The 23,865-nt window shown below is 40.1% G+C and overlaps 1 protein-coding gene across 1 annotated transcript; it reads right to left on the reverse strand.

Moving 5' to 3' along the window:
* Positions 1 to 525: 525 nt before the first annotated feature.
* On the reverse strand, positions 526 to 23,179 carry RBL1 (RB transcriptional corepressor like 1). Its single transcript, XM_029087418.1, has 20 exons — positions 22,980 to 23,179; positions 21,517 to 21,581; positions 21,296 to 21,424; positions 21,024 to 21,184; positions 20,208 to 20,257; positions 18,330 to 18,516; positions 16,679 to 16,845; positions 14,246 to 14,358; positions 13,595 to 13,698; positions 12,891 to 13,028; positions 11,062 to 11,226; positions 10,755 to 10,890; positions 8,129 to 8,395; positions 6,928 to 7,106; positions 5,078 to 5,254; positions 3,847 to 3,918; positions 3,573 to 3,657; positions 1,643 to 1,809; positions 1,048 to 1,212; positions 526 to 793 (listed from the first exon to the last, which is right to left on the reverse strand). The coding sequence occupies exons 1-20, from the start codon at positions 23,156 to 23,158 to the stop codon at positions 623 to 625; spliced, it is 2,877 nt and encodes a 958-aa protein (XP_028943251.1). The 5' UTR covers positions 23,159 to 23,179; the 3' UTR covers positions 526 to 622.
* Between the last annotated feature and the right edge of the window lie 686 nt (positions 23,180 to 23,865).

Raw genomic sequence — 23,865 nt, forward strand, 5'->3', positions numbered from 1 at the left:
TTGTTGCAAAAGCTGTCTGATCCACATCAGAACACACACTTTTACTGGAGTCCTGACAGGAGATGAAGCGCAGCACAAATCGTACAGTTCAAACTGCTCAGCTCTTCCTGAGGCTAAATGATCAATCTGTTCTCCATTCCAGTTACTTCACAGTAAAATAAAGCACAAAATTCCACATTCTTTTAAAATAAGGCACTTCTAAAGTTTCTTCCCCAAATAACAAAAGCTTGAGGAAACTTAACTGACGTCACTCGTTTCCTTATCATTCTAATTCCAAAAATAAAACCAACATTACTAGAAGCTGAGTTACACTCAGAACTCCCAATGCTCTACATGAGGCTGGAGAACATCCAATATGGCTTTCTACAGATCACTCCTTTCCTAAAACAGCTCAAACAGAGTAACTCATAGCACAGCGTGGCCTTTGGCAATGAAGATCATCACCACCTCTCATTCTCTGGCATTTACTTCTTAACCCTTGCTTTTTGCATCCTGTGGAAGTTAGGCAGAAGTTCAGTGTTAAAGAAACTTGGCAGTGGTCTGTACAGAAAAGCAAGAAATAAATAACACAACAGCTGTATCCAACTCCACAGCTTTTAGATCCCACAGAAAACCGGCAGTTTTAATGATTTGCTCTTTCACTGACAACATCCTGGAGACGTTTAAGTAGAACGTCATCATTTTCCTGGCAGAGTCGCTTCGTAGGGGATTCGGTGTCACTATCAATTGTTATCGCTCGTTTCTTACTCCTGTGTTCACCTTGTTTTATCATACTGTTGATGTCCTTCAAACTCTGCAATCAAGATAAAAAAAATCATGAGTTATTACAACTCCATTTCAAACTTGCTCTGGTTTTCGGTTATCTGAGAACAACAAGTTTTTCTGAACCTCTTTGGTGAATGAGTGAAGGATTCCCCATAAAGTATTCTACCCTTCACTGCACACTGAGAGCCTAGTTCACTGAAACTTCACCACATTAGAAGACATCCTAATTAGGAGATTAATTAATCTCTCAAATTGACCCCTTTCAACCTTTTTGCTTTCTACCTTGGAAGGGCTCCCATTAAATTTATACAGTAGTGCACTTCGAGGTGTCAGGCAGGCACTGTTCTTGTGAGGTGAAATGTAAATGGAGTGCTGCTGAGAGATCCGCCGAGGAGATACCGGCTGCTGCTTAATGTTCGGGAACGGAGACAACGGAGGGGCCTCCACCTGCAAGAGGACACATGTGGATAGGAGCTGTACCAGGAGATATTTAAGAGCAATAACTTCACAGAAGGAAAGATCAATACACTTCCTGGTGGTCTTTAGAAGGTTTTATCCCATAACAGTTAAACAACTGATAAAGTATCCACCAAACAACAGACAAATTTATTTTTGAGATGCTCCACAGGCATTTGAGCAAACAGGTGTTGCATCAATATAAAGAAGCTGAATGTGGGGTTGTAAACTGAACTGCACCTGCAGTCCTCTTGAAAGGCTGTTAAAGCAAGTCCTCGTAACACCACCTACAACTATTTGACATCTATAACCACATCAGGTGAATAACAGAACAAAATCATTGACATACATTTAACTATCAGGAAAAACAACTCTGTGTCTGAGTATTAGATAGAGCAAAATTCCAAAACACTTTACTTACTACATGATCCTGGTTTGTGATATCGTACTTCAGTGCAAATGATTTTACTCTTCCTACATAGACGACATTGTAAAATTTAATGAGATCTCCTCTCTCCTCTGTTCCTGACTCACTGGAGTTCTCTGCTGCGGATCCCCCTGAGGAACTGCCAGTTTTCATGGATGACTCTAACAATAAGAGAGAGCTTCAGATTTCAGAAACACAGCATCAGCAAACTGCGTGTTTCAGATTCAGACTTACAATATCCGACTGACAAGAACTCATCCATAAATTCACTAGTTAATGAGACAAATTAAAGAAGTGTGCTTCAGAGGAGCAGGGTGTGCTGCAGGTGCTTATGAACATTAGGACGAGATACAAATTGCTGCTAGCAGGCTAGTGGATTATGGCTAAAGAGGCCAACATAAATCTTTATTCCAAACCTGAAATAGCTGTAGCAAAAACTTGTAGCACAACTGACCCCTTTTCCCATGCTTATTTTGGGGAGTGCTCCAAAGCCATGTGTTGCTCTCCAAACAAAGCTTTAAGCAGTCTGACAGCTCTCAGCTTTTACTTTCTGTGAAAGTTTCTAGTGATCAGCTGGCAAAGAATAGCTTCATACCCATGTGGCAAGGAAGCCACGACACCGTTTGTCCAGGCATATCACAAAATGGCTGTTCAGTGGAAAAAGCTGCAGCCACATAGCAAGTATATTTCTGTTAATGATCTCTCTCCCCTAATGAAGCAAGACCGCTACTGAATCCAACCTTCTAGGCTTCATCCTCTGTACTGTTTACTGCCAAGCAAACCAGGGCAACATGGAATAAAGCCTCTTGCAACCAGTGCACTATGAGACAAACATCAAAAGCTTAAGCTGATACCCATCAGTGTAACTCCTCAGTGTCTGCCTGGCATCACAACACAAGGGTACGTCCCTGTAAGCTGCTGTCACAAGAGCAGGAGTTAATGCCAGATAAAGGAGACATGAGTCTACTGACTGAAGAAAAAGTCTGTCAGGAAAAGCAACTGAAGAACTTGTAACCAAGTACAATTGTTTCACAAAACATCAGAGTGCCACCTCAGATGCTCTACAACATCCAAGAACTGTGGAGCTGCTGGACAGGATGCTGAATCTACAAGAGATCAGCACTTTCCTGGACCCCAGGGGAATCCTCAAAATCCATGTAAAAAATGGCTCTAATACTTGTTGAAGCAGCTGAATCCCCCCCACAGTGGGAATTCACTACATGGAACAGTCTTCTGAGTTCCTGCATGTGCCCTGGCTGCAGATCTGCTTGGCTCATGGGTTCATACATGGGCTTGTGATCTCTCAGTTTCCTGACATACCACTAAAAACAGGCAAGGCACAATGTTCGTGCTTTTCTCAAATACTACTCTTATCTCTTTTCTCTTCTAAACCAGAGCAAAGAAAATATAATCTATTTAAAAGAAACCTGAATATAATAAAATGGTGGTCTTAGAGTCACCATTTTTATTTTCAGAAACAAGTTCTCCCTATTTAAGCCTTCAGGATAGGTGATATTCAGAAAAAAACCTGTCATAATATTCCAGGTACTGCTGATCTTTGTTAACCAGTGTTGCTGTCCAAGAAGAACTACAACACCACACACTAAGGAAACACTTCAACCTCAGGCAACCAAAATTAAGGAAACAATTTTTTTTTTTTTTTTTCCAACTAGGAAGTGTATTTTCTATAAATAACACACAAGAGGGCTACTGACAAGATGGTTTCTTTTTCAATAATACATTTATTTTTCTTTCATACATTCAAAACTGTAAAACTTGCTTCACTTCTCCTTACAGGGGTTGGACCAGATGATCTTTAAAGGTCCCTTCCAACCCAAACCATTCTATGATTGATTGACAGTTCAGTTCTTTAGGAGCCCCCAAGTACATTTTTAAAACCAGCAGATTATTTTGCCGTACCTACCTTCTGTCATCTCCACATCTTGGTTTGCATTTTTGTCCAACAGTACATCAGCAGAAATATTTCTCAACAAGACACTCCTATAAACCTACAGGACACCAGGGGAAAAACATTCTCGTCAGGGAAAACAAGGAAGTCTGAAGACTGTGTGAAATCCATCTGAATAAGAATGAATGAAACACTGAAGAGGATTTGACTTTTCCCTTATCAGCATCAACATCTGATAAGCCACCTCTAGCTGAGATTTATAAAAGGAAAGGCAATACTATTTACTTACATGGCTGTTTGCTTGTGGCTGATTTCTGTAACTTTTCATTATGTCCTGAAAAGTTCTTTCCTCTTTGGTTACCTAGAAAAGAAAAGGCTATTGAAGACCAAGTGCAAGCAGCAAAGTTGGGCCGCTCAGGTCCAGTCTATTCAATAGCTTCCCGCTATACAGCACTTTTTGTGAGTATTACTATGAATACATAATTTAATAACTTAGGTCTGGTGATGAGAATATGAAAAAACAAGCATTTTTCTTATTCAGGCATTCCTTGTTTTTAGCCACTAAAGCCTGGTGTTGCATAAGATGCTTAGGAATTATTCCTTTCACTTTTCTTCTAGTGACACTAAAAATTAAAGAGAGGAAATATTAAGTCAAAAATGTATTTGTAAATTTGAAAACTGGACCTCCTGACTTTTCTAAACGGAAAGTGAGGAAAACCTGAGCAAAATACACTAGGCAGGTCTATACACACATGTAATTTCAGTTTTTTTTCATACTTCAAAATAGCTCATTTGTTAAAGGACTTTGTTTTTCATGCATCTGTCATTTTAATAGCAGATGAGCAACAACCCATCAGTGACCCACGCCCAGCGTTTTAGAGGAGCCTGGTCTTAGTTTCACTTTCCAGAATTTGTGTCTGAATCAGAGTTGATGGCCACTGTAACAATTAGCTCTCAAGTTTGAGTCAAACTAATATTCCAGTTTCATAATCCAACTTGCTAACACCTAAAATCGATGCTGGCAAATTAAATAAGTACGAGTAACAGGCAACCAGCTCAATTCCTCAACCTGACTCATCCAAAGCTCAGAGGAGTTTTGTTCCATCCATAGATAAAGTTGTGAGTTCCTGTGAACTTTTACATCTGCACAAGTCTGTAACTGTAGCCGTGGTTTTAGTTCAGGTTACGTAGATTGTGAAGATGACAAAAAGGACAGAAAACAGAAATATGGGCAATGAGACCACACACACTACTTTGTCTATGCTGACCAGTGCTGACTGAAAATGAGCTCAGGAGGAGAAGAAAAATCCTCTCTTAACTAAATGGCTGGTTGATGGGAACTTTTAAGATTATGCAAAACAAGGAAAAAATATACTGGGACTTCATGCACTTCTTGGAAGGACTTTTCCCCTCTCTCCAGTAATATGACATGAATAAAGCAATCAAATTGTAAACTGTGAACACAATTTACATTTTCAATTGACATAAAATTCCCTGAAATTATTAAAATTACACATTACCTTTGCCATGATATAAAAGGCACAGAGGAGGAGCTGGTCCAAATGCCTGTCCTTCATTAGATCAGCACAATGAACCAATGTGAATTCAAAGCATGTCCATATCTTCCTGCGCAAGTCATTGGAAACATCCAACTTTAAGCACAGATCACGCAAGCGCACACTTGCCAGATGATAAACCTGGAAGAAAAAGACACCTAGTAAGAGCCAAGGCAAACAAGCTTAACCTAGTCTGCAAGAGTCCTGAAAGTAGAGCTATTCTGTACTTGCGTAGTTCATTTCTGCACAATTTACCCCCTCTGCCCAAGACAATGTCTTCAAAGACTGAGTTGTCAACTCTGTTCAGATGTTGGATCTCTAATGCTTATAGGAAATCTGCCTAAAAACATTGTAACTTCCACACCATACCAGTTACCCACTATAATGGAGCACTTCCACCAAGCACAAAGAAGGGACATATTTAACTATGATTAAGTATAATCTTAGATTAGCAAGACAATTATTTTTTTTTCTCTCTGATTACCAAAAATCTGTCTCAAAACTGGAAATAACCATCAAGTGCAACATTAGCCTCCTTCCATTTATTTCAGAAGTTCTCACTTCATGGATAGTAATTAGGCACATTCCTTATGCTGGAAAGCAGAGAGTTCATTTCAATTTCACTCACTCTACTGCACAGGAACATGAAAGGAAAGTAGGGAAAAACTATCATTTTGAATACAATGATCACTGTAAATACAAGGTCAAAATTTAAAGACAAATTTAAGTGAAGATTTTAGTTCTCCTTCATAACTAAGAGGGATACATTGCCAACTGCCTACCACATGGTTTCTCAAATACATGGCTACAGCTGAAGCATTCCCCAGCTGAGAGTAAAGCTTCCAAAATGCAGTCTGACTTCACGCCTGGAAGCTGGCCAATCAATTCTTAATCCATTCTCAGAGCGACAGACAGGCTGGCACTATCAGAATTAAAGAACCAATAGTTCAGACACAGGAGGTGGCTCACAAGTGTTTCCAGGAATTAGTTTCTGTATTAAGATTTACCTTAAAGATTGTTCAATGTAGCATTCCCTAGGTTTACAATACAGATCCTCTAAAACGGGGAAAGCCTCTGAAAATAACTTCTCTGGTAAGAAAATAATAGCCAAAAAAATCTTCTAATATTGTTGAGAGACTAATTTAGGCATGTATTCTTTGCAGTCATTTAGGCAAATTAGCCCTGCCTCCTCCAAAGACCACTCACACACTCCACACTGGAAATGAAAGCAGCTAGAAACAAGTAACCTGAAGTTTCTCTGAAGCACATCCAGTTCTTAATTTATCTCTTAAATACATCATTATTTCAAGAAGTTTCTTCTTTCTAGAAACTTTTAGATAGTATGTTACTCATCACTGCTTTCTGAGGTCCCACACCAGCAAGGTCAGCACTACTCAGAAAACTGCAAATGAGAATCTCCAGATGAAGGACCCGGAACAGTGTGGTTTTGAATGAGGAACACACAGGAGAATAATCTCATTTCTGATATGTCTAACCCTTGCAAATGTGGGAGGCAGCAAAAAGAGACAAGGGAAGTAAAAACTACCAATATTTCTTAGGCAGTTATTTACAGAAGCTGCTAATTAAAAGGACAAAAACCCATGAAACATCTCATGGGGAGGGGAAGGGAGAGAAATGGATTCTCTGCAGCACTTGACAGCATCTTTTCCATTCTCCTCTCGGGTATACAGGAACTGCTCATGCCAAAGGAAAGGTACGTGAAGACTGAAAGGTAATGAAAACTGCACAAGGAGGGAAGGTTCAGCGTGGCCACAGACAGAAGTAAAGCATGACTTCCTAATAACAACACTTACCTTTCTGTAAAACAGTGCCAAGGACCCCGTTCTCTTTGGTCTGCTTGCTGATGACAGAGGCACCTCCTGTGCTTGATTCACTTGAGGGTGGCAGGGAGACTGAGCCTCCACTTTACATGGCTGACCTAAATTCATCGAAATGGGTATCAGTGTGATCCCACCCATTTCATTTGCAATACCTGGAGATGACACACACATCCAGAAATAAAACATTTGCTCTCCTCATGCTGCAGAGTTAAAATTGCAAATTCTAAATTAATTCACAAGCATTTCATACTAAAGATATCTCATCCTTCTGCACTCGATGCTAAAAAGACTCTTTGTTCCTCAGAGTCTTCAGAAATGATTAAAAATTACATTTCTGGTAATACTTAAAGGAAGAACATGAATGTGAATTATCATTTCTAAGACTATCTGAAAGTACAAAGTTTACAAGAAAACACAACTTCTGTAGACAGGGTTCCACACTTTTGGGGGAGGTGGGCATTCCCTTTCCTTTTGAGAATGAGAATTTTGAATCATTCTCCTTTTGAGAATGAGAAGTGATTGAATCAATCAGTGAGAATGAGAATTTTGAATCAATCCTTTTGATTTTCCTTAATGGGGACATTGTAGATAGTCCTCATTAGTTTCCTTGGCAGTCAAATTCTCTTGCTGAAAGTCTCCTTAAACGTGAAACTGGGTATTTTAATTCTCATCTTTACCTACAGATCCAGTTTTTAAATTGAAAAAGGCTAAAAAACTCATTTCTCATGTATTTTCAGAAATATTAAAGCATCACTCAACTTCAGCAAACAAAAATCCCCCATTACTTCGGTAGTGTTAATACGTAGTGCTTATCCAGAAGTCCCAGAGCCTTTTAAGATTATAACAGACCAAAGTCCAGACAAACAGTAGTAAATCATTACTGGAGCTGAGAACCAAAGCATTACTTAATCTGTGGTGAGGTGTAACTGGAAGAGGCAAGAACCCCACAGCTGTGTTCAGAAGAAGGAATCCTCAGGATGTTTGTCAGATATCAGATGTCTCCATGGAAGGAGATGTCAGTATAAACTTAAGCTTTTTTTTTTTTAATAATAAAGTGATATATGTTCTTTAAAAAAAAGAACAAGTGACACCTCCAAGATGCATGGTTGGTCTAAACAGATCTTAAGAGCAAGCAAAACATCTAGTAGAGAAGAAAAACAGGAAGAATTCATACCATGCAGTGGAATAGTAACTTTCTGTCCCGATTTTCCCGGTACTGTAGCTGTTGTCACAGTCAGCACTGTTTGGCCAGGAGAAACCGACACATTTTCAGCCACAATACTTGACGCTGGAGCAATTGTCAACTTAGTTCCTTCAGTTAAAATTTTTTCCATCTGCATTTCTTTGGGGTTGTCATCTCCAAAGAGCCTTCTCTTAGCACTTCCAGCTGTAGGAGAACTGTAGCGCTCATGAACAGAGATTGGTGACAGTGGCTGCATGTCTAGTGTGCAAAGGAGGGAAAAAAAAAACAAACAAACCAAAACCAACCTTAGAAGAGAAGCATCTTAATAGGAATAATTCCCCACAGGAGGGGAAGAGGCTAACTTTCAACCTACAAAAGGAGAGTACACTTCTAGGTAAGAATAATCTCACAGTTCACTGTTCCTAGGCGATATGAACAAGACCTACAGTCCTTTAACTGTCTCCTTTTATTTTGTAGTCATCCCAGAGAGCTGTTTCACCATCAGGTAGCACATGGAAGACAAGAGTAACCAAGCCAATGTGCAGAGACACAGGAACACACGGGATTACAGGTACTTACTGCTTAGCAAATTAGTAATATTTGCAAGTGCTATTCCTCTGACCACATTCCTCTCCAGGAACACAGACCACACTCCCTGGATATGGTGTCATCTCTATGTTCTGGCCTTTAAACTCTCTCTAAACTAATCCCAGTCAGAAGCCTCCACCCTCATGCACTCCCAGGTCCTCTCAGGCTTTTCTATTGCCTCAAACACTTCCTGCAGTAGTAAGACTGAAGTACACAACACTCATTTCTGTTCCTCTGGCTTTTGGCATTTCTGCTGAAGTCTTTAGCCACTTGTGAGGATACCAGTGACAGCAGTTTCCTATTTCCCATGAAGCAGAAACCTTCTGGTTAACTGGTCAGGTAAGACTGATTGGAGACCCTACTTCTAACTGTGACGAGAATGGTTTTCCTGGTAACAGAGGCAAATCATAGAATGGTTTGGATTGGAAGGGACCTTAAAGATCATCTAGTTCAATCCCCCTGCCATCAGCAGGGACACCTTCCACTAGACCAGGTTGCTCAAAGCCTCATCCAGCCTGGCCTTCAACACTTCCAGGGAGGAGCAGCCACAACTTCCTTGGGCAACCTGGGACACTGTCTCACCACCCTCACAGTGAAAAACTTCTTCCTAATATCTAATCTAAACCTCCCCTCTTTCAGCTTAAACCCATTTCCCCTTGTTTTGTCATTAACTGCCCTTATGAAAAGTCCCTCCCCAGCTTTCATGTAGGCCCTTCAGGTACTGGGAGGCCACTGGAAGGTCTCCCTGGAGCCTTCTCTTCTCCAGGCTGAACAGCCCCAACTCTCTCAGCCTGTCCTCACAGCAGAGCTGCTCCAGCCCTCGCATCATCCTTGTGGCCTCCTCTGGACTTGTTCTAACTGGTCCATGTCTTTCTTACGTTGGGGGCTCCAGAACTGGATGCAGTATTGCAGGTGGGGCCTCACAACAGTGGAGTAGAGGGGCAGAATCACCTCCCTCGACCTGCTGGACACGCTGAACATTTCCAATCCCCAACATTTTCCATTTGAAATTAGGAGTGTTTGTTACCAGATTCTCATATACAAGACAATGTTTCACACAGTCCTAACCCATATATAACCCACCATCTCCAACTTAATTTCCCTTCCATCAAACAACCAACCACAACACCTACAGTAACTGCTGATACATCTCTTTCTTAGTGAGTATTTAAAAAAAAAAACAAACTACCAAAAAAGTCTTGTAATGCAATTTGGCAGACAAACACAAAGGGAGACACATCAACACAACACCAAGCAGTCCACAGTGCACCAGCAAGAACTTATGGACCATTGTCTGGGATACAAGGAAAGCAGCAATGCCTAACCAGGGAGGTATGAAAAAGCAACAGCAACACCCTCATGGTCCAGAGACACTTGTGTGACACCTGGGAACTGGCAAAGAGCAAGACAGCTCTTCTGACGAAAGAATACTGCAAAGTATTGTCCTCCCCTCCTGCAAAAAAAAGTTCTGTAGGAAGGAGGAATAAATGCAGCTCTGTCACTGCATAAAGCAGTGGTGACAGTGACAACCATCACTGCACGTAGGGAGAAAAAAAAACAGCGACAGGGAGACTGGGGGCTGAAGGAAAAAAACAATAATGTAAATGCAACAGTAGTAAGAGCTATCAAAGATGCTGGAAACTGCAAAAAGGAGGTTATACTTTAAAAAAGGTCACCTAAAATTCAGTCAGTCTCACTGAGAACAACAAACAAACTGGAAAAATCTGAACAGCAAAGGACAACAAGCCATCAGACGACAACCCATCCAAGGGTAAGGTAACACTTGCATCAAAACAGCAGCAAAACCTGCTCCAGTTCGGAAGCGAAGCAATATCACCAATGTCTGCTGCCAGTAAGACACAGCAGTGGATTGACCAGATACATCTAGACTTTCTCTTGATGAAATAAGAGGCTTCACCATTCTGAATGCTTAATTTTGATTCAAGATTGCTTTTTGCAATTATAAAAAGCTGAAATCCCCTCCCTCCAAATCAGCACATTCAAATCATATAAGAAACCTTGAACATACCTCGTCTCAAACTCCCACCAAGATCTGTCCGAACCTCTTTTACTCGAGGATGAATTATAGGAGATATTGGCATCATAGGCAAATGCCCAAGCCCACTTCCTCCATTGCTTGCTTCAAAATGACTGGGAAATATTACCTGAGAAATAAGAAATGTCAGTGTAAGATAACAAACAGATTTCCCTTCTTTGTGCCAAACTATTAATATAAGTTTTTCTGCAAAAATTGTCTTATTTGAACAGTTTTCGGTATAAAACAACAGTAAGAAAAAGAATGTGAATTTCCTAATCAAGGAAAATGGGCAACATACTTCTTCACAGGTTGGGACCTTGTTTTCTGAGGCCTGTAGGGCACTCCAGAGTGCTGAGTCCCGAGTCCAGGCCAGACTCTCAAGAATTTGCTCCTCGATGCTGTTGAGGTGTTTCACCATGTCTCTGGAAAGTCCTTCCTCAGACCGAATCAGTACTTCAATGACCTAATGGTAGCAAGACACACACAAAAGCAAAGTCATATCACTCATGCTGAACACCATCAAATCATTATTCATTTCAGGATCCGTTCAAAACTCCTCTTCAACGTGGAATGTTCCAGCCTCTTCCTCATATCTTAATCTTCCCCAACTCTCTTCTGATCCTTCTCTCTTTTTAACCCCCTCTCCTAAAGGCAATCCAGGAGTTGGAAATGGACAGCAGACGTCCCATCAACGCAGAACAACCCACTCCCAGGGTGTACAAGGTCCTCTCTCAGTGTCACTAAGCACACACAGTGCTCATCCAGCACACCGAGGGAGATACTCGCAGGTACATCTGCCTAGGGTGGGTACACGAGAACCCCAGCATTTAAGCTTTCTTTCCTTTCAAACAATTGGTCCAAACAAAAAGTTTCATTTAAGAAAAGTTTATAACCTTTAACATGTACAAATCAGGGTTGAAAAGAGCTAAAAGAGCCCTTGGAATATCACGCTCCACCCCTGCAAGCCACCACAAGATCCACTTTATGTTACTTCTGACAGAGTAGCATTCAGCCTGTTTTTCTAAAACTCCAGAGATGAAAATGCCATAAAGCTTCCCTGGAGGACTGACTGATGTGTTTACCTATCTAATCTACAGAAACTAAGCCCCCAAAGAACAAAGTTACAAATGGCACAAGTCAAATAAACAAACACCGTCTCTCTCGTGTGAAATCTTCTTTTCAAGTGCAAGTGCCACAAGAACGTACACTGAATAGCAAAGGAAATGCAAATCAAACATAAATGTGTTCCACAGAGTTGGATCTGCACCAGTGCATCTGGTATTGATGCAGGCTACCAACAGCCACAGCAATATTGACAGATTTGTTTCCGTTTCACAACATCTGAGGATTAAAGGAAGAAGAATGAGAACAGACTAGAAAACAGCTTTCCCAAAGCATTCAATTTTTTTTTGTTGTTATTGCCTAAACAGAACTACTTCTGCCTTACTCAGGACTACCTGCAGTGAGCTGTTAGGTATCTAGTAAAAATAAGAGGCGTACGGGTAGATGATAAAAGGACCAAACAAGTCAAAGGACAGAAATGACATTGGAGGCAGGAAGGAGTAAGGATAACAACAAAAAAAACAACAACAAACAAACAAACAAAAAAAAAACCCAAGTGTAAAAATATAGAACACCCAAGAAAAGATATTTTATGTTCTGTTATATAAAGCAAAACAGAAAAGAAAATAAAATTTAACAGAGCAAGTCTGTGATAAGTAGTAGTAGCCAAAGGCAACAAAAAAAATATTACTGCTATTTTATCACTAATAAGCAGAACTATAGCTTGCAGAAAATAAATATGAATAACATCAAAACATATGCTTGAATGCTTTAGTCTAATAAAAGTGAACCTATATTAAGAACCGCAAGTAGATCAACAGCACGTTACAGTTCAGTAACATTTACAAAATTGTTTTCTTGCTTTAAATTTCAGCTTCACCTCCAGCATTACACATTCCACATAATATATTTAAGGACAACCAGAATTTAGAATAGGCATATTGCACATTAACATCAGTCCTTCTCCTGTGTGAGTACCGAGGAAGGAAGAACATCATGCTCTCAAGACCGTCAACCCAATAACATGTAACTTTCAATACAGACCCAGCCCTAGGACAGTATTACCTTATAGAAATAGAATGGCCTGAGGTCAAGGACTTCAATGATCCAGGGAAAGGTACGAGGTGAGCTATATGCAAAAAGCACGATCTCCAAGCAGCATGCCATGAGAGAGCGGTGAAAGACATCTTGTTCCAAGACAGCCTGAAGGATTACAGAAAATACCAGTCACCTGAGGTCTGGGAAACAGACGTTTTCATTTTGTGGCACTAAGATGACACAGCTTACTGCTGGAGACAAGAGCTACTGCTTTCTCCTACCTTCCACAATCTTCTCTTTTTACAGGGAAGTTTAGAATGGTAAAGACTAGACCAACAGTGCCAAAACCAAGACATTTTTCCTACTATGGTCAAATGCATTGGTCTCTTTATTGTGAATCACAAAGCAGAGCAAATGCACTGCTGCTGTCTAACATGAAGAACTGGTGTTGTTAATTGGATAAAGAAGAGAATAAGAGTTATCTGTCCACAAAGTCGTGATTCTAAAAGGCAACACAAATTAAGAGAGGTAGTTATGCCACAATGATACCATTTTTAACAGCAGTAAAAACTCCTACATTTAGACATCTCCCATATATTTCCCCTTTTTCAGTATTAACAAAATACACAGACTGCTTGACTGCAGACTGCTCTGTTCTGGACCTGTCTGAAGATAACCTGCTAGAGAGGGTTACAAAAAGTGTTCTCTTCTTTTGCCAATTCTTTACTTACAGTCAGATCCTTCCCATGCAGTCTTCGTATTTCTTGCACCATTACAGTCTCCAAGATTTTATAGTACAAGATCTCTGCCAGCTTTAATCTGTTTACAGCAAAATCTGAAATTTAAAACCAACAGAGATGAAGCCCAATGCTGTTTGCACAAATGGCCTTAGACTAAATTGACCAGTACTTGTCCTTCTCTAAGAAAACAGCGTGCATACACATCTGTGTGTATGTGTGTGTGTGTGTGTGTACAGACTCTGCAAATCAAAAAAGTATGTTCAGAAATCCACTAGTCACAAGAACAGCACAAAATTCTAGAAGTGTTTTAAAGGATTATGTATTTTAATATTTTTAGAGATGTAATTTTGCAGACAGTTGCAATAATAATTTTCCTATTTGTATTCAATTTCCTTGAAATTTTAAATCTAAGAAGAATGCAGGTTTACAATTTTTGTTAACAGATGCTACAGTTTCAATGCTCTCTTTGTTACCCCATTTTGAACTCTAACAAAGTTTTATTTTTTACAGTGTTCTGTTTGACAGCAACAGTTTTCTGTTTGGATATGTTCTAGGTTAAAAACAGCTCCAATGTATTCAGTACTTAGACAACAGTATATGTATGCATGTCATTTGCCCAGGTTTAATATTTCATGTCCACACCTATATGAGATCCTGGCTGTTCATCTGTTGACTGAGTGTAGCTGCGACAGAAGGTCTCACCGATTTCTTTCACTCTATTCACAATGCTTTCCATAGGGCTGCGTGCACAAGACCTGAAGGAGAACACAAACAGAAAGTGGTGTTTGGATAAATAAATACCCAGTTTAAAAAAGCCCTCAAAAACCAAAAAGAAAACCCCTACCCAAATAATAAGATGAGAAGCCTGAGCTTTCCTCATCAGGCAATAACCTGTATTACCGTAGAGAAGAGAGGAAGACATAAAAGATACAGAAATCTTGTTTCCCTTTTTCCTTTCCTAACGGAGTTAAGAGAGGCTATGCAGACTTGTGACAAACACAGGAGAAAGCAAGAGCTACAGTAGCACACTCAACAGGAAAATATATCTGTTTGGAGCAAGGTAGTAGGAAGGAGACTACAATGGGGAACCAAAAAACCCAACGCATCCACAAGACCACAAACCATGCCCGGTTTGAGAGTACAGGAAAGCTTTCCAAGTGCATGGTCAGCAGCTTTCCAAAAATGTCTTCTTTACTTGCAAGGCAGAGAGGGACTGATGAACTCCACACAGTCACTACCAATAAAAGGGGACAGGGAATCTGTCTGGAGATGCTGTTTCTGAATGTTTCCAGATTTTCCAGCAATTCTGTATTAGAGGACAGTGACTGGTGTCACATTAAGACACTAAGCTATTTCAAAAAGCTAGCACTGAAATAAACGAAGATTTCATTGAACAGCCTTCTAATTAACTCCAAAGTTAAGTTTCCAGGGAATTTTCATTTGAAAGAGAAAATATTAAAAAGCATAGAATATTACACATAGTGCAAACCACAGTCCTCTCCATTTCTCCTAATCAGGCAGTTCACACCCTAGTGCTTGCTGAACTCATACCTAAGATTGAGTAAAGTACTCAACACATTTCTTGCCAGAGGTTTACTCAATCCTTTTCCCTGTTTTAATACGTACATCTCTCTGGACAGACTGGGTTTATTACTTGAACAAACACATTTTTCATTAGAGATTGCAGACACATTAATGTTTTAATTGTGTAATACAAATAATATCAAACAGTCCTTAAAAAAAAAAAAGAAAAAAAAGAAAAATCAATCAAAGAAATATTCGAAAGAGAAATGCATCTTGCTGAGCATTTGTAACCTTCCAAGAACAAGTTCTAGGAAAACTTTCAAACATTACTCCAAAGATGAGAAGCAAAAGTAATATTTTTCACCTATTTATGAAGGCTGCTTTAAAAAAACATTATTTTTGCACTTCAAATATTACGTGCTAATACTAAATGTCCATTCTCATTAATAAAAAAAGATCTGGCAATCTTACACAGTAATACAGCAAGACCTTAATTGGCGTGGATGTTAGGCAAACACTCAACAGCTTTACAGGTATTTACTATTAAATTACCGCTTTTTATGGGCTATGAAGCATCACTGATCTACTTTTTACTAATAAACTATTTTGTTTATACTCATCTGCTTGTGCACCACCACTTGTATGTCACTACAGCCAGCATGCAGCCATGCATCCAGGAGCCAAAAATATACGTTGATTTATATAACTGGGACTCTGTCTTAGAAATGGTGATTGTGAAAGCCTGGGGTTGTGTTCAGTAGTCACCTACTGTGATGCCCCAGTACCACAGAGCAGCTCTAAGGTCTGAGCGAGGGGCTGGTGACTAGGAATACTCTAGCTCCTGCTGGGATGCCCAACCCAGGACAGACATCGTGGCTCAGGGAGGAAATGGTTAAGCTGAAGCACGCTCAGGGAACAGCCACCAGAACAACTAGAGAACTGGAAAACATGGCTGCTGCTATACAAGAGATCAGCAGCAACAATAATTAAGGTCACTGCTAGGCACTTATATATAAATATATAAAATAAAGTTAGATTAAGATACCCTGAAGTAGTATGAAGGAGAAACAGGGAGCCTTTAGGCTGCTTTTAGACTTATCTTTCCAGCTCTTTAAGGCAAAGATTATAGCTTTTCAACTCTAACATTTCCCTCTTCCCCCAAAAGTTCTGCCAACATAGTTACCCTATCTTTTGAGCCATACTTGTACAAAATTAAAAAAAAAAAAAAAAAAAGAAAAAAAAAGAAAAAAGAAAAAGACAGTTTTTGGCTTTCAAGCAGACAAACAGCTAAATTAACACTAGCGAAAAAATGAAGCTACGTTAATACAACAACGGTCACAAGTTGGACGGGGAAGTGTGTGTGTGCAGCTGTCCTTCTCCAGAAGCTGAGATCACCTACCAAACAGATCTTTCAACTAGAAATAACGTAGAAACACAGAGAAAAATATTCTGTGCCAAACAAAAAAAGTCAAATTCGAGCACGAAAGCAGTCACAAGCATGAAAAGACAAGTTTCTGTTTGTATGAGAGCAGCTGCAGTGAACGTACTTACTCAAAAATAGCCAGAAGTTGTTCACTTGGGGCGTTTTTCAATCCAGCCACGATATTCTGCAGCCGGCTCACGCTTTGTGTTGCTGAAGCAACAGGAGTGATGACAGCTTCCTTTTCTCGTAGGTATCTCCTTCCAGTCAGTGGAGTTGAAGGTGCAAACGATCTTTTCTGTCAGACAGAGAAAAATAATAAAAAAATCAGGCAACAGAACTGTTTCAAAAACCTTTTGAATGAGCATCTATTGCAAAAATCACTCCAAAGATTAAAATGACACTATTAGCATGGCACCTGAAGGCTCCCAAACCTGTGAGCTCAGAACAGATGAAAAATTAGTTTTCCCAGGACTCCATAAATACAAAATTTAACAAATCTTCAGGCAGACTAAAATTAACTTAAAAGTTTTTATAAAAATATAGGAAAATAAGACTTTAAATCTTAAAGTTTGTAATTTTTTTACCTCACTTGAACATTGAAAAAATACAGGGCAAGAAAAGGAAAGCGCATGCTTCCACTCACAGTCCCTGACTGCGTTTGCTAGGTGACACAAGGACCAGACGGCAGAGCTGCCTAAAAGAGGGTCAGAGGGAAATGTTCTTTGGGAAACACTGTGCTGGTGGACCCAGAGCCTCCCCTTACCCCAAGGATGATGTAGCACTAAGCAGATGGAGCTGTGTCGACTGCACTTACTTATTTGTATCCTGCTTTCTGGAAGTGAGGTAATAAAGTATTTGGGTTTGAATTACTAGAACAGACCACACTGAAGAGACAAGGCAAATAATGAGGAAAGGTTATGTATGCCTGCAGTCAGTGTGTATAAACAGCTGTAAGGTCATTATTATACTACAGAAACTGAAGTTCAAAATTGATAATCGCATTCAAAACTCCTGTCTTTAATTTGCCTGACTATGAAATGCACTTATATTTGGGAGAAAAAGCTAAGCCATATGATTAATTAACACCAGCACTAGCATCTTGTAGTAAGCATTCTTAATTTTTAATTGACATGTAAATCAAAAAGGATGTGTCTCACACAGCCAGCATCACTCTTCCCCCTTATCCAAGTTTAAAAAGTAATCAATCAAGTGTTTTCCCACATGTCAATCTCATTAAATACATTTTACATTTTCTAAACATAATCAAACATTAACTCTCTTTATAGGCTACTTTTTGTAATGAGGAGTTAGACTTTGGTGCGTTTTATGTCTTGAATTTTATTTTCCATAGAATAGTACAAAATTGATTTTTCCTGTACTAAAAAAGGAAATATCAGGAAAATAAACAAATTAATCCAGTGTAAAGGTTTCATGGTATTCTTACAAGGTATAAATGAAGTTTGAATAAAACCTTAAGTTCTCTATATTTAGTTCTTAACTACTTACTGATTCTTCTTGGACAAAATCAGGCTACTTCACACATGAAAGTGCTCTCATGCTGCATAAGGAATAGTTATTGACTAAATGCTACAGGAAAGAAGACATCACCATTTCTCCTTAGCAAGACAGCATCCACTGAAGCCTGCAGGTGGCATTCATCATCACCTTCCTCTCAGGAAGAAGTTCAATAAATTCAGTCACCTCTGATTCAAATAGCATGCAAGGATGGAGAAACTTGAAGGAGTACTTCAAGTGAGATCACCAGGTTAAATGAATCACCTTTTCGAAATGCTGCTGAAGATGACACTCCACATGAGCTCGGGCTGCTGTTTTCCCTACTGGTACGTCTGCAGGAAATTTCCGAGGAGTGCCGATTTCTTCTTCAGCATCAGCTCCTAGGAAAACCCTCTCGTCGAAGTCACCCACTGTCAGAACGTACTCTTCGTACTCCTTATTCAGTGCTTTGCTGAAAGAGAAGCCCAGGTTTTATAACAAAGGTTAAACCACTGAAGAAACAAAAAAGGTGCCAGGGAGCTGAAGTATAAAACTGAAACCAATGTGCATCCCAAGTGTTTAGTGCTCTCAGCAGCACTGCTGCTTGTGAACAAGACTTCACTACCCCAAGCAACCTGCCTGTGGTTGTCCCAGCCTTCCTCCATACTTAAAACCTCTCCTGTTCCCTTGATGAGCTGCTGCAGGGACCACTCTTCCTCCTGAGTGACCATCATCATTTGTCTCTCAGTAAGAGGAGGAAAAAAACAACTTTGCTTCCATCCCAGTTGCGAATAAAACAGTCTGGAAGTACTCAACTGAGCAGAGGTTAAATCTTTGTATACATGGAGCACATGACCAGTAGTTGCATCAAACCAGCTACATTTGATTTCTACTTTTGCCACTTTATAGCCTGTAATTTTCATAATAGTACAGAGGAAGGGAAATTTAAGAGCTAGTCACCTGGATTCGATTTCTAAAGTCACCACTGACAAATGATACCAAACAAATCTTTTGTTTTCTTTATTCCAGCTAACCTGACTGTAAAATAGGAATGTTTAATCTCACAAAGGCTGCAATGCTTTAAACTTATACCTGGGAAGCAGTATGAAACTTGAGGATAAAAATCAGAAACAGTTCACATCAATAAATCCCGCCTGCATGTTTTTCATGATACATGAAGGCTACATGAAATATCTTTTGCCTGCGAAGTGTCTCAGCAATTCAATCTTATCCTGTGATCCCACAGGACACTTGAGTGTGTTACAGGTTCACCTCCTCCATGCCTTTTAGAAAAAGTAAAGGTCTGTGAAAAGTTTGGACAGAGAAGCTTCCACATTTCCTTTAGACCTCAAGCTGCTTACAAAAGAACAGGGACTACTATATCATTCCACATGACAGCATTATTTAAGTAATACTATTAATTTTTACATAGAAATAGCAAGAGAAGTTTACTGCTTCAAATGGATCACAGCAACCGTGTTTTATATCTAAATTTGAATGTTACCCATTTGAGTCTTTGCTCACAATTCTCAAAGCAAACTAACAAGTTAAAAACAAATTAAGTATTTTTGGAAAACGCAAAAAACCCCTTAAGGGATCCAGAACAAAGCACCAGCTGTTCATATTTTCATTTAAATTAGCTTTCAGAAGTGAATTTAAAAACTTTCTTAAACAACTATACTTGCCTCCTACAGAAACGCTCTGCTGCTTTTTTGTGGTTTTGCAGTTGTTGCTTCTTTTTCTTTTGAGTGCTTCCGTTGCATTCACAGATTTAGATGCTCAATTGGAGACTACTAAATGAATCTAAAGACTTTCCTACTCGGGTATAATATTTGAGCTGTGTACAGAAACAAACCCATGAACTCTGGAGTCAAGGTTTTGACTTGCATTAGATTACTCAAAGTTTACAGTTGCCAGAAAATGAGGGCAAGCACCATAAAACCTGACATTAAGGAAGAAACTCTGCAGCTGACACCCTGGCATTTGACACATCCCATATCCAGAAAACATTTCAGCCAAAGAGCAGCTATGATTGTCAAGTAATTAAAAGCCATTAATTAAAGTAAGATAAAAGAATGGGAAAACCTGAGATTTAGCATTCAAAGGCCTGCATTTTAGAAATGAAACCAAACCCCACGATTAAGAACATAAGCTGTAACTTACTTATTTTCTGTAAAATTGCAAAGATCCAGCAGACATTCTCCTTTTAAGATCTAAGAATAAAAAGCAGAAATATTTTACATAATATTTTCAAAACTGTTCCAGTTCTACCAGTGTGAGGGCATGATGGTTTTATCCAAAAAAGGAAATGAGATTTAGGAGCATAACTGGACTCTTTTTTTTTTCCCCTCCCCCTAGACCAAAGGACTACAATGCCATTAGCAAGAAAAACAGATGAGGACAAAGCCAAATTCTATCTAAGCTCTGGATAAACTCACTCTTCAGAAACAGTAATGCTATTCAGCATCTGCTCCGTTGGCAGGTTAGGGACTGACCTGATGAACAACTACACAGAAACTTCCACAGAGCTTGGGAAAAAAAAAAGTCCAGGATCAAAACCAGACAGAACAATCTGTACACCTGCAACTTCAACCTCTTTCTTCCCAGGCACTTTGTTCAACTCCAAGACAAGTGGTAAGACCCACGCTATCATGACAGTTATCCCATAAAATTATTTCACAATGAGATTACTTTTTTGCCTGAAGAAAACATAATTGTCCGCAACTTGGTTTCACACCACTAAGAAAGGAAAGCAAAGATTCTCCACTGACATAAAAAGCCAAAACACAGGGGGCCTTACAGCAGACATCATTAAAAGTGAGAGTAAATTCTGCTCCTGCTAAAACACAAAGAAAACCTGAAGCAGAACCAGTTCATTTGCCTATCAGTACACTTCCCTGCAGAACCTGCAGGATTTAAATGTTCTCGAGATCATTCATCTGAGCACTACCACGCATTCTTAGAACCAGTAAGATGTACCTTCCTATCAAATAGTTTTGAAATGTATGGTTTAAAGTAGTGTTCCTTTATTCCTTTTGCTTCTACTAAAAGCCCATCATGCAGCTCACATAGTGTGGCAATGATGCAAGGAGGATCTTCAGAGGCTTTGATCTCTGTTGTGTGGAAGTCCGCTGGTAAGCCTGAGAACAAGCGGGGGGTGGGGGGAAGAAAAGAAGACAACCAACCTTCAACTTCTTTTAAAAAGAAACAAGAGAACAAAGGATATTTTAAATAACCTGTCCCCACCATACCTTTAAATGATGGATTTAGCAAATCTCTTCTATTTGCACACAAAAGGGCATTTGCAAAAATCAGGTCCAAGCAGCACAGAAGCAAATGATAGGAATTTACTAAATCGTCTCCAATCATACGGAAATTACCTTTAAGAGACAGCATATCACATCAAGTAACACAAAAGAAGTTCATAACTCAGAAAATATACAAACCATGCAGCTAAAAAAAGCAAGCCTACCCTTAGTGTACACAAAGAGAGTCCAGCAGAAGTTGAAGAGATCTTTAACACCGCATGGCATCCGTCTGTCAACAAGATAAAGAGAGGAGAAGTCAGCCTTCAGTTCCAGAAAGCCAAAGCTTGTCTTATAGTAGGAATTTCATCTTTTCCTTGCCCAAAACAACAGTTTCATAAACTCCAAGTCCTTACTTCAGTTTTCACTAAAGCAGTCCCCTGCCTCGCTCCATGAAGTGTTTTGCGCAGCATCCTCAGCCTTCTGACCCAGTTTTGAGCTAACAGCTGCCTTTTGCCTGTGACCCCGGACACTATTCTGCTGGTGTCACATCTCCTAACAGAATCTCCCGCAGCTGCAGGCGGTGAGATGTCAAGGGCTATATAAATTCCAAGTGAGGGTTTTCCCTAAGTGTTTTACTAAAGCATCAATCATCCCTTCAAAATATGCAACTACAGCTGGTATTACAGCTCATCTGCTGAATGGTGTTTGGAGTAGAGATTATCCATAACCATGGAGCTGGAAAACCAGGTAAGACATTATTCAGAGCCCACAGAGAAGCTAAACTGCCATTACACTGGTGAGTGGTGCTCCAATGAAGGAACATTAACAGGGCATACAGAATTTCTCCCCATGTGGATGCAGCGATGCCCCCAAAGCTGCCTGCCGTACGTGAAGAGCTGTGCCAGCAGCAGTATCCCTTCTACCTGTAGACATGGAGCTATGCTGGAGAGTTCTACCACAACAATGATCCCACCTCACATCCAGAGCAGGGATTAACAATCACATATCTGGGGACACGTGTGCTGGCAAAAATACCTCACACAGGCCCAGCTCAGCTCTCTCGTCAGTAAGGTCACACTCACTATAAAGCCATCACAGAGGCGGCTGGCGGGGAATATGGACAAGCTCCGTTAACTACGGCAGAAGTTCTGCGTGCGTCTGGAAGACAACACCCTTGGTTACTAAGTTTGTCATAAAATGAGTGCATCAGCTATAACCTTCTTCCATCTGGCTGTCACCACTCATCTGGCAGTCACATTAAAAATCTGGTAACGCGGAGGTCGCTGCGGATGTAACGCCGCTCTGTACAGAGGGATCGTCTCACGAGAACAACGACCTCGGCCGGTACTTTGCCAACACAAAACATCCCTGTGCTACTTCAGTTCTTTCTGCTGAACTTTTCAGTGTCAGTCTCACTGGATCTCAGGTTAAATCATCCCGCTGTAGCTCTCCCCACCACACACAGACATTTTCACTGCAGTGCAAAGCTCTGCTGATACGAGCCGTGCCCCATCAAGATTAGGGATGTTTCAGAAGCTGCATTTTAGAATCAAGGCCACAAAGAGGCCCTATCACTACGGAACTCACACATAACTTTTTAAAGCACAACTCATTATCTAGATTTTAATAAACCTACATTAGGTATAGCCCTTTCCAGGGAAAAGTCACATTAAACCCCCCAAAATACCTCTGTTTCCTGCTTCGCTGTGGTTTAGAGGTTTCTTCGTAAGGGTTTTGAAATATATCCAAAAATATTGGTTCAAACTTTTTGAAAATCACAGTCGACACCTCAAAATTTCTCTCCAGCCTCTCCACTCGCTCTCGGAATTCCTGTGGTAGATTTGACATGTCCATCCACTTCTTCATTTTGCTAAAAAACTGAATTAAACTTAAAAGAAAAAAGAAAAGTCTCCTTTATTTGTAGTTTTAACTAACTTAATTTCTCCTGAATTTTTTGAAAAGACGAAGTGCAACATAATTAGTCCTTAATGACTAATTTAATTAATATATAGGTTCACCATTTATTTTGATAGACTCCTAAACTGCACATATTATAAGGTTTTTGCTTTTTATCACTTTGTTTTTTCTCCTTGTCTCTCTTTAAGGCACAGGCATGGAAACACTAATTTTAGGTGAAGGCTGCCAGCACAGCTGTGTAAGGAAGGGGAGAAAGGAAAGAGCGTGCACAGCTCCGTGTGTGGAGGGGGTGGCAGGAGTGACAACAAAATCACAAACCAGAGCCTGTGCCTATCAGTTACCTGCACAAAACCTGTTATCTGCAGGAGTAATGGCAACAGCAACCCCCCCAGCAGCTCCGCTGAGAACAGAGGTGGAACAAGAAACACTCCAGGTTTTTGGTTGGACTCGATGATCTGAAACGTGTTTTCCAACCAAAACGATTCTCTGATTCAATGATTCTCTTCCCTTGGGTGGGAGAGAATCCCCAAGGTGGTAGAGAGATGGGTGGGAGCCGCAGTGACAAGCAGAGCTGCAGCCAGGAAGCCCCTGCGCTCCCTGAGTATTCCTGTGATGGCACATTTCTGCATTCCCAGAATGCCGCACGGCACAGCCCC

The sequence above is a fragment of the Antrostomus carolinensis genome, unplaced genomic scaffold (assembly GCF_000700745.2).
Source record: "Antrostomus carolinensis isolate BGI_N321 unplaced genomic scaffold, ASM70074v2 scaffold8851, whole genome shotgun sequence".
Taxonomy (NCBI): Eukaryota; Metazoa; Chordata; class Aves; order Caprimulgiformes; family Caprimulgidae; genus Antrostomus; species Antrostomus carolinensis.